Below are 14,971 nucleotides of genomic sequence, written 5' to 3'. Positions count from 1 at the left end.
GAATGAGAAAGATGCACAGAGAGGAAGGAGGGTGGGCAGAGAGGTTGACACAACAAATAGTCCAGAATAAGACAGAAGCAGCAGCAAAAGAAACACTTTTTTTTAAAGACCTAGTCACACCACACAATGCTTACTGCCAAACTGGGGGGAGGCGGGAACCGCAATTACTCTCATTTGGAGAAAGCAACAGATCCAGCAAACATTTGGTAGTGTTAAACTGGGCATTGTTATTGTTTCCTCACTCTTGTTGGACTGAGGACATTGTGATGTGTGAGCGCTAGGCTTCAAAGAAGGGTCGGAAAGAGATGATTGCAAGAAAAGAAGCAGGAAAAAGAAAAGAGCTTTCAGAAAGCCTCACTGCTTGTACCCAAATGACTAAAAGGTACATATCAAGATAGAGATCAATGTACAAAGGCATGGTAAAAAATGTAAAAGGTACCACCCTCTTGTTTGTGGATTTTATTTTCACTACTAAATGAATCCGTTTTGACTTCCGGCAACAAAAAATGCATAAAAATTGACTTTCAACAGATACTACATAAATGTGTATGTTCTTGAAAAACGAGTGAAAGATGAAGACGAGCCCTTGAAAAAAAAACTCAGGTTTAATTTGGTTATATGATTGGCCTCATGTGGCCAGAAGAGGGCAGCAGTGGAGAAAGTGGGAGAACTGCAGTCAGTTTTCTGGTATCCTGTCACATGAACTGTACCCAGACTACCAAAAGCTGGCCACCACTTATGTGCAACAACGAAATGTTTGCAAGCCCCACCAAAAGTGAGCTGTAAATGTCCACCTGATGGCATCTGTGACATCTGTTAGCCATGTTTGCTCATTGAACTGAATGCTTAAGTGTATATCTCAGTCAGTAACAACCATTTGTGTGAGGGCCTGGAGTGTGAACTAGAAACTCATTTATGTAAACCCCAGTGTCTTTAGCCGGCTGTGAAATTGGTTTTGTGTTAAAGCGGGAGGGACCATGAATAGATGAAGTTGTATTGTTCTGTGTACATAAGGAACTTGCAGCCTATCATGTAGACGAACAAAACAGGAACAGAAGAGATGCAGATTGTATGTGACTTTTTCTACAGTAGCTTGAGGGGAAACATGATTGTATCAAGGCTTTGCTGCAGCATTTAATTTTCTCCAAGGGGTTTCAAAAGTAATGACTTCCAACTGCTAATTAGTGTTTGGATTTATTTTTTTACTTGACCACCAGGACCCTACCTTCTTGACAGGTGAAGTCGGAGTCGTCACCTGGTTCGTCGGACTAGTTGGAGGTGAGACGGTGATACTGGTCGAGGTGGAAGTTGTGCTGTTGCTCACCGAGGCTGAAGGTTTGCTCTTGTCTGTGTGGTCAAAGATACAGTTAATAATACATATAAATATTCACTAATGACAGATTTACTGATACCCTGCAAATTACAAAAACAAAAACAATCCTACAGTACCTGCTTCAGTCTCCGACTCTGAATCTTCTTCCTCTTCTTCTTCACTGGAGCAGCTTGATTCATCTTTCTTTCCCTCCTCCTCTTCATCTACCTTCTCTGGTTCTAAGGTCTCAATGCGGGGGGCACTTTTCTCAGGCTCTAGAAGCAGCGTTTCTTTGCTGAAACACATGAATGTTGAATACTACATCACTTAGTGTTTTGTGTGCAAACTTTGACAATGTTATGCCTGTGTTACAAGTGTGTCAAGATGCTTTCAGTGATTGTGTGGCACCACAGTTATTTACCTCTTCAGTGGTTTAAGTGATTGGTTGTTATCCCCAGTAGTTGTCGTTTCAATCAAAGGAGATTTCTTAACATCTTTCTTTCCACTCATCAGCTGTAATAAAGAAAACAGTTACATTAGATCTCACAAGGGAAAAGACATTAAAAAAAATGTTGTCCTTATGTACCTCACAGCCACAGAGACTCACCAGATTTTGTTTCTTTTGTAGTTCTTCTAAGTATCCAAGAACATCTTCATCTGCTACGTCAAAAGCCGTTTGGCCCTGAGGAAAATATGGACAACAGAAGTTCTGATATGTGGCTGGCACTGCATAAACTGAAAATTTTGTGAGGTCCAGTTACTCACCATTTTATTAATGAGGTCCATGTCACATAGATTCTCTACCAGTATCCTGCATGCCTCCTCTTTGCCCCAGTGTGCTGCTGCATGTAGAGGAGTCCAGCCATCATAGTCCTTAATATTTACATCATACCCTGCTTGGATTAAAAGCCTGCGCAATGAGAGAATGGAGGGTGATAGAGGAGGGAAACAAAAACTAAATTAAAATGAGTAAATCTAGCAAAGGCAGATTTGAGTCTGTCATCAAAGGAGATGCCAGGGTTTGGGTCATGATTCAGTCAGTCAGTCATCTTCAGATTACCACCGCTATATCCACCGCAGCAGGTCATGGGGAGCCGGGGCCTATCTCGGAAGCATAGGGCGTGAGGCGGGGGCACTCCAGGCACGACGCCAGTGCACCGCGGAGCCACACAAAAAGACATACAACCATGCACACACACACTCATTCCTACGGGCAATTTGGAACGGCCAATCAACCTGAAGCACATGCTTTTGGAGGTGGGAGGAAGCTGGAGAACCCGGAGAGAACCCAAGCAGACACGGGAAGAGCATGCGAACTCCACACAGACTCCGCCGTGTTGTGAGGTGGCAGCGCTAACCACTGCGCCACTGTGCCGCCCTGGTCATTAATTAGGGTGAGAGAAATATTTCTCTAAATGTGGGAGAGACTGAACTTTGGAAGCAGTGGTTGGTGAACTTCGTTATTTTACTGTCATCCTGTATATTTAATTGACTGCTGGTATAGATTTTAAAATTGGGTAATCATGGTAAACCCCAGGTGGCACCGATATAACATAACCCCCCACCCCCCGTCTACAACACAGAATCCACGTGAGCAAAAAGAGACTGGCAGATGTTTTTAGTAATGTCAGGCCCTAGCTTCACCATGACGTTCAGGTGCCTGATCTTATATGTGGCATTGCTAGCTAGCAGGTCTTCAAGCTATCTATGGCAGTTCTGTGTGCTGGCTCACATCCCAGGCCAGAAGGACAGATGGCTGCTGATCCTGAAGCAGCGTAGCTGTAATAACAGCTAACAGAGACGATGTCGGAACAACACACTGACAAGATGCAGGCACCAAGATATGTTTGGCATTAGTGAAGAAAATTACACAATGCTAAGTCTCACCGCTGTCTGTGACTATAAATAGTATTTATGTAAACAAGGGTCATGTGGATGACATCAAGTGTATACGCAGCCTGCTACCTCTGAAGTCAAGACATTGCTTACTTTAAAACCTCGACGTATCCCTTGGCAGCAGCAACATGGAGTGACGTTCCTCCGGATTTTGCATGCCGAACATCTTGGATCTGACCGCTGTTCAGCCACTGCCGGGCGTCCCTCAGCATGACCCGCTCTTCCTCCTTCCGGGCAGCTTCAATGTCCACCCCTAGTGAATGATAGAGGTGATCAATACTGTCAGAGTGGCACTGAGGGATTACCTGCTATTTAAAATCAGGCTGACTAGTTTAAGACTGAAGGAAGAGCATGGAGGACCAAGATCACAGAACCTGTAATAAGTACATGGTATTTATCATGGGTTCCACTTATCGTACATGTCAAGAATGTTATGAGAATCTTTGGGATTAATTAGACTTTTTTATGCCTGTGGATAAAAGCCAAGAAAGTAGGAAATATTTCAGTGCAGAAACATGATAATACTAGTATCCTGGAAACCTTTGTAAACACTAGATGGTGTTGTAAAGCACTTTTGTTTGCTTCAAAAAACAGTTTCTGCCAATTTTCTGTCAACTTGACAATGAAATAGTGGCTGCAAACACACAGGCCTCAGTCAGTTTAAGTGGGTCAATATGTCTAAGCTATAATCTGCATGTGGTGCAGCAGAGAAAACAGGCCTGTATTGTCTTGCTGACACCTGGTTCGAACACGAGACCATCTGAATTTCTCCATGCTCGACTCGTCAGCTGAACTTTAACTGTGTCCACCAACATAAACAGTGACTCAAAAGTGCTGTGGGGTTGAAGGCGGAACTTCAGCTGATCTTGCAGGTTTTTGCTGCAGTCCTGGGGAAATACAATAACTCGGTCCGTGACACCCCCAAACCAATGGTAAAGCTTATGTACAATCACACAGCTATAAAAACCTTTTCCCATTTCACATTATTGAAATTTTGTAACTACATTTAAACAAAAAAATATATATATATCCACTCAACAATATTCAAACATTTTAGTTGTGGAAACATTAATATTATGGTCTCTGAGCTGAATATGTTGTTCATAAAAACACCAGGTAAAAGGCGTTTACTTGTTAAATCTCATGCCCTGGTTGTAGAATTCTGACTTATTCACAAATTTATTAGCGGTTTCTTAGTGATAACTTAGAGAAATTATTACCGGTAGTCTGTTGTTTTTTTTAAAGAAAAACTGGACAGATGTCAATAAAAATTAAACCAAATAATAAGGAAGTTAGTCAGTATTTTAGATTCTGACTGGATTACCGGTACATGTTTACTTCCAAACACCAAAAACACCTGGTCAGCAAAGCAAACATTTTTTGAGCTCACCAAAATAATAATCATTACTAATTTTTAAAGATACAAAAGCCAATAAAATCTAAATATAACTTAGGTGGAATAATGATATTCTCCGTGAGCGCTACACACTGTTCCAAGAAAGTTAATTTGCAAAGGTAATACAACCTTGTATTTAATCAACTAAGTTTATTAATCAGAGTACTCTGTATATTTGCTTACTGTACCTCTATTTAATCAAGGTCAGACAACCTCGCAGATGCCAATGAAAACTTGAGCCCTGCCTCAACTTGACAACTATGACAAAACTGTACAACAGCAAAAAAAAAAAAAAAAACCCTTCAGGAGGCTGCTCAATCCATTCAAGCAATGAGAGCTGGCTCTTAGGACAATGTCTCATGATCTCACAGGAGCTAGACTATACTGCATCTAGAAAGAGCAAAGAACCCGATGACCTCTCAGTAGGACTACGGAAAAAGTCAAGTGGAAGAATTGGCAGCAAGTCCATGTGGAATTTTAACAGAAGAACAGCACGTCTTCTAATTGAAGACTAAAAATCTTCAGAGAAAATCCAATAGACCAAACAACAGACTTCATTTTCTCTTGATTCACCTCACTAAGAATTTATTTACAGTAAGGAAGTCAAAATGAACATCTACCAACCTACTCAGCACCAGGAAGACAGATACATTTGTGATGTACACCTTCTGTCTATTACGATACAAGGTAGCAGCTAATGGAGGAGGAAAAGACTGTGGCAGTGCTTTACAAAAACCTAGCCCAATCACAGTCAGGGAGAGGAACCTGAAGGTGTTTCTGCTGGGACTAAACCATGGACACTGTCTACCTCCATGGCTGGTATCTATTTACAGAGAAAAATTACTATACAAAGACAAAGATGTGATACACAACACTTAGTTTCATAATGCTGCATGTAACCTCGAGTATCAAGGGCTAAACTGTGGCCATAGAACACAACATACAGTACAAAAAAATATGAGTGTCATAGGAAAAACGCAATTGAATACTTGGGACTTTTACTTTGAGACTGTAGATACTGCTAGCTTCGAGAAAGTTTTGTCCAAGAGGTACATTGCACTGATAGAAAATATAAACTAAGAGACTGTGACTGTGGGCTGTTTATCACATTGACTTTGAACAGGGTCTGGTGTTGGGTGAATGCATTTGCAAGAATGACATTTTTGCGAGATGGGGCATTTCACACCGTAGTGTGCATTTCTCTCTGCAAGCGACCACATGCAGTAGAACGTAACAATATACAATCTGCTTTGAATAAAGGTGGCCACAGAGAGGGGAAGACAGCCAACCTTTATTAGAGAATATGAGCAGAGCAGCACCCTTCTGACCCCGGGACAGTTAACGCTGTGTGCATGTGTGTGTGTGTGTGTGTGTGTGTGCGCGAGTGCGTGTGTGAGTGTGTGCTTTCATCATCTCAAGAATGCCCTGGCCAAAAATAGAAAAGATGAGTCTTTTCAGTGCTCGTAACACAGCTGGATCACTTTTCTATATTATGAAAGTACTCCTAAAAAAAAAAGCAGACGTAGGACCATCCATGCTCCTGTTAACATGTTGCTAGCACACTGTGCTAGATGATCATACTTGATGAATTAAACTTGTATGAATGTACCTTGTCTGTTGATTTCATTCTGCAGGAGCTCCTCCATCGCCTCCTCTTCGGCTATGTCTAACGGCGTCTCACCTTCACTGTTCACGACTCCTACATTGGCACCCTGGCTGATAAGATACCTGCAACAACAGCGTACATCATTTTGTCAGATTTTACACAACAAACATTTCACCCAAAATCACCAAACGTTTGTTATGTTTTTGGGATTGGGCAACTGATTTAAATGGCTATTGTTTTTCTGTCAATAAAACATTTTAAAAATGTTTAAAAATTTAATCGTTCAAAAAAACGTCAGAAGTGCTGTCACCATACCTCAGCCTGCATCTCTTTTTTTTACCACCCCTCTGCTAAAAAAATAACCAGTTGCTATCATTAAAGAAATTCTATGTATTTTATATCTGTAATCTAACAGTTGCTGAATCTTAAAACATCCTGCTATTTTGATCTTCATAGCAAGAACATACATCTCCAATAACTACACTACCATATATGCAGGCAAAAAGAAATTAAAACCTGACAAAGCTAATGTCTGTCTGAAACCTTTTAGTTACATTTATCATTAACAATCCAAATCTTATCAACCAAAAATATTTGGTTTCCCAAGGCATTCTGAGATATTGTATTCATAAAAAATAGAGGTCTTTATGAATTTTAAACAAGATACATCCAGCTGCCACCAACTCTGAGGTGGCAGTTCTAAAAAATGTGAGGGTGGCACTGTTTTTAAATGCCTTCCAGTCCATATTTTGACATTCCTACAACTTTCTTGCAGGAACTGAGTGACATCTGCTGTATGTCAGGAAAAAAACAACAAAAATGGCCAATATAACCAGTATTTAATAGAAATACAAAACAGTAACTTTGTTTATATGCCATTTTATATTATATTTTACCTAGCAATCTATATTTCTATATCATAAATGCCCAAATATGTCTTACTTATTTGTGCACTTACAAAATCCAAAAGATTTATTTCAGTGCCTTTTACAATCAGAGAAATTATTTTATTTTCAATTTTATAAAGCTCATTTGGTCATCTCATACCCAAACTTCAGAACAAGTGAGGAGGGAAGATGTCATGAATAAAAAAATCTCAGATTTTTGCATGAATGCACTTTAATGCACTGTGGTGCTTTTAAAGCTTGTGTCCCAGGGAGGCACGCTGTCTAACGATCGTGCATCCCTGTCAAAAAATGTGCGTCAAAGACACACGCAATCGAGAACACTGCTTTACTGACTCAATTTGAAATGGGTCCAAAGTTGAATCACTGTAAATAACAGACAGCCAAAATATATATTTAACAAAATATTCAAGATAGGTTAGTTATTATCCTTTACCCCTTGGGGAAGGGTAATAACCAAGTTCCCCTTGGTATGAGACATTAGAAATGTTTTTAACCCTTCAACATCTTGACTTCAGCTGCTTCCCATTAGAGCTGCGGTGACACTCAGGCCCTTCTCATTAGGCTGACACACCACTTAAAATGTGTTCAGCACTTACAACTTCCACCCCAAATGGCAACTGACTGCTGTTACGTTTCATATCGTCTTGATTGGACTTTCCACTTCCCATTTTTGCATACGCTTTATCAGTCTGGTTAGCTTTTGCGGTCTGGAGCCTCGCTGTGGGATTCTTAACAAACCCTACCATTAGAAAGCTGCGGCTCAGAGACAGTCCCGCCTTGAGTTCCCGTTACTGTGAACGGAGATATTTGGATGAAAATGAGACCTCGCCACCCATGTTGCAGAGTTCCTCTTTGTGAACTGATGTCTCCATTAGTCATTCATATCAAGCCAAAAACTTGATTTATTTGATTATGCAACCAAAAACAACATTGCCTGCCAACGTTAATTATAACTACAGGCTTGCTTATTTTTACCAACATAATTTCTACATATCACTGTTAGAATACAAAATTTCAACTGAAATACCATTGAATACATATTTGCACAAGATTTCAGTGTTTATTTTCCTTGTCAATTCTGATTAAATCAATGTGAATTAATATGTGGATAAGCTCATGTAATGTACAACAGAAGTAGGTTAAAGCTCAGTTCCAATACTCTACATAATAAGTAGAACTGAGCTCTTTCAGTCCATTTAAATATCATCTGATAACATCTCTGCACTCCACTGGCAGTTTTCTTACCTGAAAAAGACTATACCCCCTAAGTATACCTCTAGAGCGTGATTCAAGATATATTTGTTGACAATGATATCTCCATTTTGGAAGTCCAGTGAAGAGCTATCAGATGGGATGCTGTTTGTGTTTAGAAATGTGTGATACTAAACACAGTCACTACTAACAACCTGGTTCTGGCGTGCATAATGAAATGACACTATTTCTTAAATAAATATGTGCTTATTGGAAGGTGTTGACAATGACAATTTATTTTGAATGAATTTATATGAATTCAGTCAAATTCAATTAATTTCACTCAAATGACATTGATCAAGATGACAGCTGTGCAACCTTGGCTGAACCCTTACCCAGTAAACCTACCTGCCAAATATTTTCAAACAACGATTCCAAAAAGTGTTGCAGTTCAAGAAATGTTTCAAAAGGCATTCACACTTCTCTTCTTTTGATCCAGACCAAACAAGAAATGCATTATAGTCTTTGTTCAAGTGGAATAGACAGCAGTAATTTTGGCATTAAAACAAAAGGTATATGGACAAGACCCTGGACCAGTTTGATAGCTTTAATGATGTACATTGGTCATGAAACTTGTCATAATAGCTTTTTTTCCAATTACCCCTAAATGTGCTCATCAGAACCAATGTTTAATAAGGCACGGTACTGCACACCAAGCTATGGGTAGCAGTTTTCACACTTGTTTAAATAAACTGCAATAACAGAGCAATCATAAAATCATTAACAGGTCTCTTTAAACTTACTCAGCTATGTCTAGGTATCCACAGGAGGCTGCAGCATGGAGGGGAATCCAACCCTCATTGTCAGGCTGGTTGATGCCGGCTCCATGCTCCACCAGGAAAGTCACCATGTCAACATTGTCGTCTATGCATGCCTGAAAAGGGACAAAGAAGGGGTGAGTCTGGCAACTGGAAGTAGTGAGAAGGGTGACCCACCATTTGTGCACATACACATACATATGAGCTTAAGTCTATGGTATAGTTAAACAGGTTGCATGGAGAGATCCCTCTGCTGCTTGCAACAGATTGCCACATGCTTTTGGAATTCCTGTGGAATTTTGGCAGCTCGAGCATTCCCAAAATGCCTGTACGTAACGGGGGTTCTTCAAATACCACATAGCATTGTACTGCTGATGGAGGCATTGAGGTGCTGAGCCTATGTGCCACCCTTTGCAAGAAGAAAAAATAACTCGTCAAATATTTTCCCTAAGTGTGATAAATCAAAACGCTCAATTTACTGCACTCATCATATACTCTTCTTCTTCAATCAGCAGTTGATGATGTTCATTAAATGCACATCTGCTGTTGAGTAAAAGTAAAACAACTATCTGCTAGAACATTTCACACAGCAAGTTTGTCCCGATGACTCAAAGAATCCTAATCATAATGTGTTATTTGTAATACTGGGACAAGCTAGTGATCCTTTTTATTGAGGACAGGAGAACGTCGCCAAAAGGAAAGCCAGGTAGGAGTAAACTGGTGTCTTATGGACTGTGAAGTGCATGTAAATGCAAAACCATTTACATTAAAATAACTCAAATGAGTTATTCAGTCACTGCATTCAATCAATGGAAATCAAGGCACTGGACTACACAGAAGGAAATCTATAATGATTTTTGACAGGCTCATTAGATTCTCCAGGGTTTTAAAAGTAAACTGGGAACTTAGTATGTCTAATTTCCTTCACACCATCCATGAGGTTTGCGAACCATTTTCCTAAACCTCCAATGAAGTAAACCTGTTATCAAAAAATGACGCACAAAAAAAAGAACAGTTGTAGCAAGTGGGAGTGATCTATTTAAAGATCGCCTGACTCATAAAGTGGGTGATTTCTCCCACAATATACAACAGACTCTGCATCAGAGCACTTTGGTTTTGCGTTACGCATTTAATCAGCAGGTTACCGACTTGACTAGATAATTTGTTCAAATGAAAACTTATTCTGAGATCTGTATTCCATTTTCTAAACAGACCTACATTGTAGAGGTATAAAAGAACCATATCAGTCATGCAGAGTGCATTCCAGAAAACTGCATTAGTTCATTTGTAAGTTTTGTGTCATGTAAGCAATAAAGTATACGTTAAGGTATTTTCTATTTTCTTCTTAATGTACAGTGAACTCAAACCTTTTTTTTTTGGAAAGCCACAGTTCTTCGTCTGATTGCAGTCATTTGATGTGGCCAAGAAAGCAATGTAAGATGGGGTAAACCAAATGTACCATCATACCGGCCAACCATAACTGATCACAGCGGGTCACGCTCTTGAGTCTGCATGCAGAACTTTCTAATCAAAATCCTACTCAATATAATAATTTGTACACCAAATGTAGGAATTATATGATTCATAAAGCAAAAGCAGCTTTATATAAATAGATGTCAAGGAGTCCATCCTCTGCTCAACATCTAAAATGTGATTCAGGTAAAGCAGCAATCAGAGCATGCAGTGCACTTTTCAATCAGCATATACTCAGAGTTTAAGAAGTTACCTCACATCAAAGAGGCATAACAAGATTACCTCCAAAGCAGTGGTTAAAAAGTGTCCTGAACCTGAAGAAAAGTAGCTAATTTCTCTCACTATTTGGAATGTAAAGCTAAATTATCCACATTTATGAACTGAACCATGCTATCACACGTTTACTGTCTGACAGGTATTACAAGAAATTATCAAGGCAGACAGATACTTCAAACCCATATTCACCACTTATGAATCCTAAACCTTGCCACTCAGCAACCCCATCATTGACCAGAGCCTGGGTTGTCTCCCTGTCTTTTCAGATGTTGCTATGACAACAAAGGCATTGACAAGGGAAACAGATACACATGAACACATAGCAGCCTCACGTTTAGGGCACACGACAATCTGGCTGGAATCCTTGTCCAAATTTGGGCCGTTAACCACACCGTACATGGCCAAAGCTGAAGAGTGCCTGCTAAGGCCTCACTGAGCTTATCTGTCTGTGCGTGCATGTGTAAGGGTGTGCGTGTGTGTGTGTGTGTGTGTTGGCCTGTACAAGATGCGATTTGGTTGCGAGTGGGTTCTAAGGCACCGACTTACTCCTGAGTTCATCCACCTTCGGGATAGAGCAACATGTTATTTTGAAAGCTCTTCAGATTGCAGCTCTCACAATGAGACAAATGTCACTCTCATTGGGTTTGTTTGTGATGTGGCTACAATCTCCTCATTCGGAAGCTTGTGTTTCCCATCCAACTCTACAATGTGGTAATTCGTCAAAAACAGTAGCTGGCGGCTTTAAAGTGAATAGGTTTGGCACTATAGACTTCCTGAAATTGACAGGTAAGCTCGATTGCAAGAAGTTACCTGTAAATGTCATTGCAAATTGCATTTTATTGTCTTATGTGGGTGTTCATGGATAATCCCATCATTTGGTCACATTTATGTTACCAAGTTACTATGTCTCTGCCTAACCGCCATTGTTGTCATTTTAATGAATTCCATTCTCTTACAGGATTTAATATCAGGAAAAATGATTTGCCCTTCAAAAGCTGTTTGAGCCTGTTTAATCGCAATCCAAGGTAGTTAGTTAGTCAAAGTGAGCATCTGCCTGGCTTCTTTATTCTTCCTCACCATGTCTTGCTTCATTATTCCTCAACCAAGGCTGCAGTCGGTAAAATGACTCCAACATAGTCCGGTTTTACAAAATCGGATTTATGTGTAGGATACTGTTATACACATATTTATTGTTTATGTCTTTACAGGCAGTAAATAAGCAGAAAAAAATCTGAAAACATCAGCTCAATAAACGTTTAGTAGAAGCAGTCATATGATTTCAGGAAACAGCAATGAATCAGATAAGGAGCCAGTGCAGTCTTTTTCATTTGCGTATGCTGAATAACAGCACTGAATAGAAAAGACACATAGTTACAGTCCTCTGCATCTCATCTTAAACCTGCCCATACTCTCCCATAAAACCTTCCCTGAAAGTCTATCTTCAATGCTAGCTAGTTGTGTCCTCCCTCTACAGCATGTCACCTTCTTCCTCTGGCTTCTCCCAGCAGCTACCGGAGCCCAATGAAAGTAATCCCATAATGGCTGTAATTGCCTGTGGCTGACAGGTGCTGGAGTGGCAGCTTGCATCAAGACCATGTGCATAGGGGTGGGAGAAAGAACAACTATCTGAGAGACAGTGGTGTGAAATCCTGTACTGATGTTGAATGGAATGACACTGCCAATGGACATAGGAAGACAAAAAAAAAAAGTACAGTAACGTCAGAGAGGAAACGTATACCAACATTCATCTCAGAGGTTCACAGATGACAATACATACAACACTACAAAAAACATTTTAAACCTGAAACGAGCTTTATTTTAACTTGAATGAATTATTCCTCATCCCATCTCACATCACAATCAGCCTCTGTGTGACATTCAGAACCTATGTAGCTCTCACACTTCACCATTCAGTCATATAGTGACTCACGCTCAGGCACATTGCCATTTAAACCTGCTTGGTCAGTGTGCCTGAGATGGGGAGAAGAGTAGACTCCTTGTCAATTAAGTAGGCAGCAAGTTGGATGGAACAGCACCAATATAAATGTGAATTTCATCACAGCTACACAATAACCTAAATGTCTTCTTGACTGGAACAAACAAGAGACAGAAGACCATAACCATTTCTTTTATTATTTGTAATGATGCATTTACTGAATCACAGAATATTTGCATATATTTCTTTATGATGAAAAACAATGCAAGACTTTCCTGCATTATCTTGTAAGACTGTTTTCAACCTTTAATCCTCAAAGCATTCATCCCAAAATTTTTAATGTTTATTCTTTTTTGTGAACATCTTTAGCCACACGTCCCTGACTGGTCTGTCAGTCCTGTCGAGAAAAACTTGGCTTGAGCAGGAAGACAAACCTGTCTAGCCAGCCAGAGAGCTCATTTAATATACCGGTAGGCTTGACACAAAGAAAATATAGTCTTTTTAAGCTGAAAACATAAGACTTGCATTTGCACACTGACGAGTCATAAAGCCTAACCTTGCTAGGTAAACAGTAGTAATAAATGGTGCATTAATGAAAATACAGCATACTTCATGTTGACTCATTGTACAAAGACAAGCTTCGCTAACAAACTAAGACAAATTAGTAAAGCAGCACTAGACCCTCAAGCCATTAGGGATGAATGTGTGCAACAAGAAGATGGGCTAAGTCATATTCAGAGTGGGCAAAAAAATATACACCTATGAAAGGAGACAGGTCTGTTGCCATGACAATACCAAAAAAGAGACCATTATTTCAGAGCTTGTGAGGCCTCTGTGAGAACCATTAATATAGAAACAACTTCTTTTGAAAACACAAAGGGCTTTCTCTGATAGCTTGTTCTGCCACCTCCAGGGGCTATTTACTACATGTCACAAAAAGCATCTATAAAAAGGGGCGAAGTTTCTTGCATCTCTTGCAGGAATAAAATTTAAACGTTATTGGACCAGTTCCATTATCTTTTAGTTGTTTGGAAATTTGAGTATCATTGCACTAATTACAATCTATGAAATCAATCATATCGCATTGCAATGTCATTTGACATGTTTTGAATCCAAAGTATGTTAATGTCTCAGGTTTCCACAGATGCGATGGCCAGCATGACATCAGTTACACTATTGCAGTAAATAGGTCAAGACTGAATTACTTTCATAAAAGAGATACATCTGAAAAGCCATATTGACATTTTTTACTGATTAAAGGTTGCAAATGTAACATGAAGGTTTTGAGCTCAATTTTGTCTTAAAAGAACTAGAATGGCTCAACACAAAATCATAACACAGTTGCTACTTTTTACATGGCGTGGGTCACTTACAATAAACACATCCAACACCCCAGTAAATGGGTATAGCTACTGTGTATGTATAAAAGGGCCGACTGATAATCTTCTGAGCCATCCTGCATAGGACTCCAAGCTTAATTTAGCAGCACTCAACATCAAGGAGACACTCAAAGACCCTCCGCTCCTTGACTTCCTTCTGAGATGGCCAACTTAAGCACCCTGCAGAAAACTACTGCAGCAGCTGCTGTTGAATAGCACAAGCAGCAAGCTAATCCCATTGTCAGTCAGTCAGTCATCTTCAGATTACCACCGCTATATCCGCCGCAGCGGGTCATGGGGAGCCGGAGCCTAATGTATTCTCTATTCAATAACAATGTAAATTCCAAATGTCCATGCTAACAAATGAATAACAGGGGACGATTTGAACCTCCACTATGTGTTTGACCATTTCCACACATTTCTTTATCTGATTGTCTTACATTAAGACAGATCCAGTTGATTAACATTGACAAAAAATTGGCACACAATGTAAGATTCATGGTACCACTGTAAAGGCCTCTTGCCTCTGCTTCATGCTTGTCTTTTAGCAATTTTATTGAACATAATGTGACGTGTTACACTCAGCATAAATTTGCATCGTTGATTGAATCGAACATATGACATCAGAGGGACAGCACATGTTAGAGGTTTTGGAGATAAAGTCAGAGAGGCCAGACTGAGATGGTTTGGACATGTCCAGAGGAGAGATAGTGAATATATTGGTAGAAGGATGCCGAGTTTTGAACTGCCAGGCAGGAGGCCTAGAGGAAGACCAAAGAG

At 39.8% G+C, this 14,971-nt stretch overlaps 1 protein-coding gene across 4 annotated transcripts in view; it reads right to left on the bottom strand.

Annotated features, from left to right (window-relative positions):
* The window catches only part of ppp1r12a (protein phosphatase 1, regulatory subunit 12A), a 43,310-nt gene that overhangs the window by 15,540 nt on the left and 12,799 nt on the right, over positions 1-14,971 (bottom strand). For all 4 annotated transcript variants that reach the window (XM_068306641.1, XM_068306640.1, XM_068306642.1 and 1 more), the window contains exons 2-9: positions 9,113-9,243; positions 6,214-6,332; positions 3,302-3,461; positions 2,078-2,222; positions 1,920-1,994; positions 1,734-1,825; positions 1,450-1,607; positions 1,226-1,347 (exon numbers count right to left, since the gene is read on the bottom strand). In XM_068306641.1, the coding sequence (XP_068162742.1) occupies positions 1,226-1,347; positions 1,450-1,607; positions 1,734-1,825; positions 1,920-1,994; positions 2,078-2,222; positions 3,302-3,461; positions 6,214-6,332; positions 9,113-9,243 (1,002 nt within the window). The remainder of the gene's footprint in view (positions 1-1,225; positions 1,348-1,449; positions 1,608-1,733; positions 1,826-1,919; positions 1,995-2,077; positions 2,223-3,301; positions 3,462-6,213; positions 6,333-9,112; positions 9,244-14,971) is intronic.

This window comes from Antennarius striatus, chromosome 22 (assembly GCF_040054535.1).
Source record: "Antennarius striatus isolate MH-2024 chromosome 22, ASM4005453v1, whole genome shotgun sequence".
Lineage (NCBI taxonomy): Eukaryota > Metazoa > Chordata > Actinopteri > Lophiiformes > Antennariidae > Antennarius > Antennarius striatus.
Note: the sequence above shows the minus strand (reverse complement) of the source record. Positions and strands in the feature narration are given on the sequence as shown.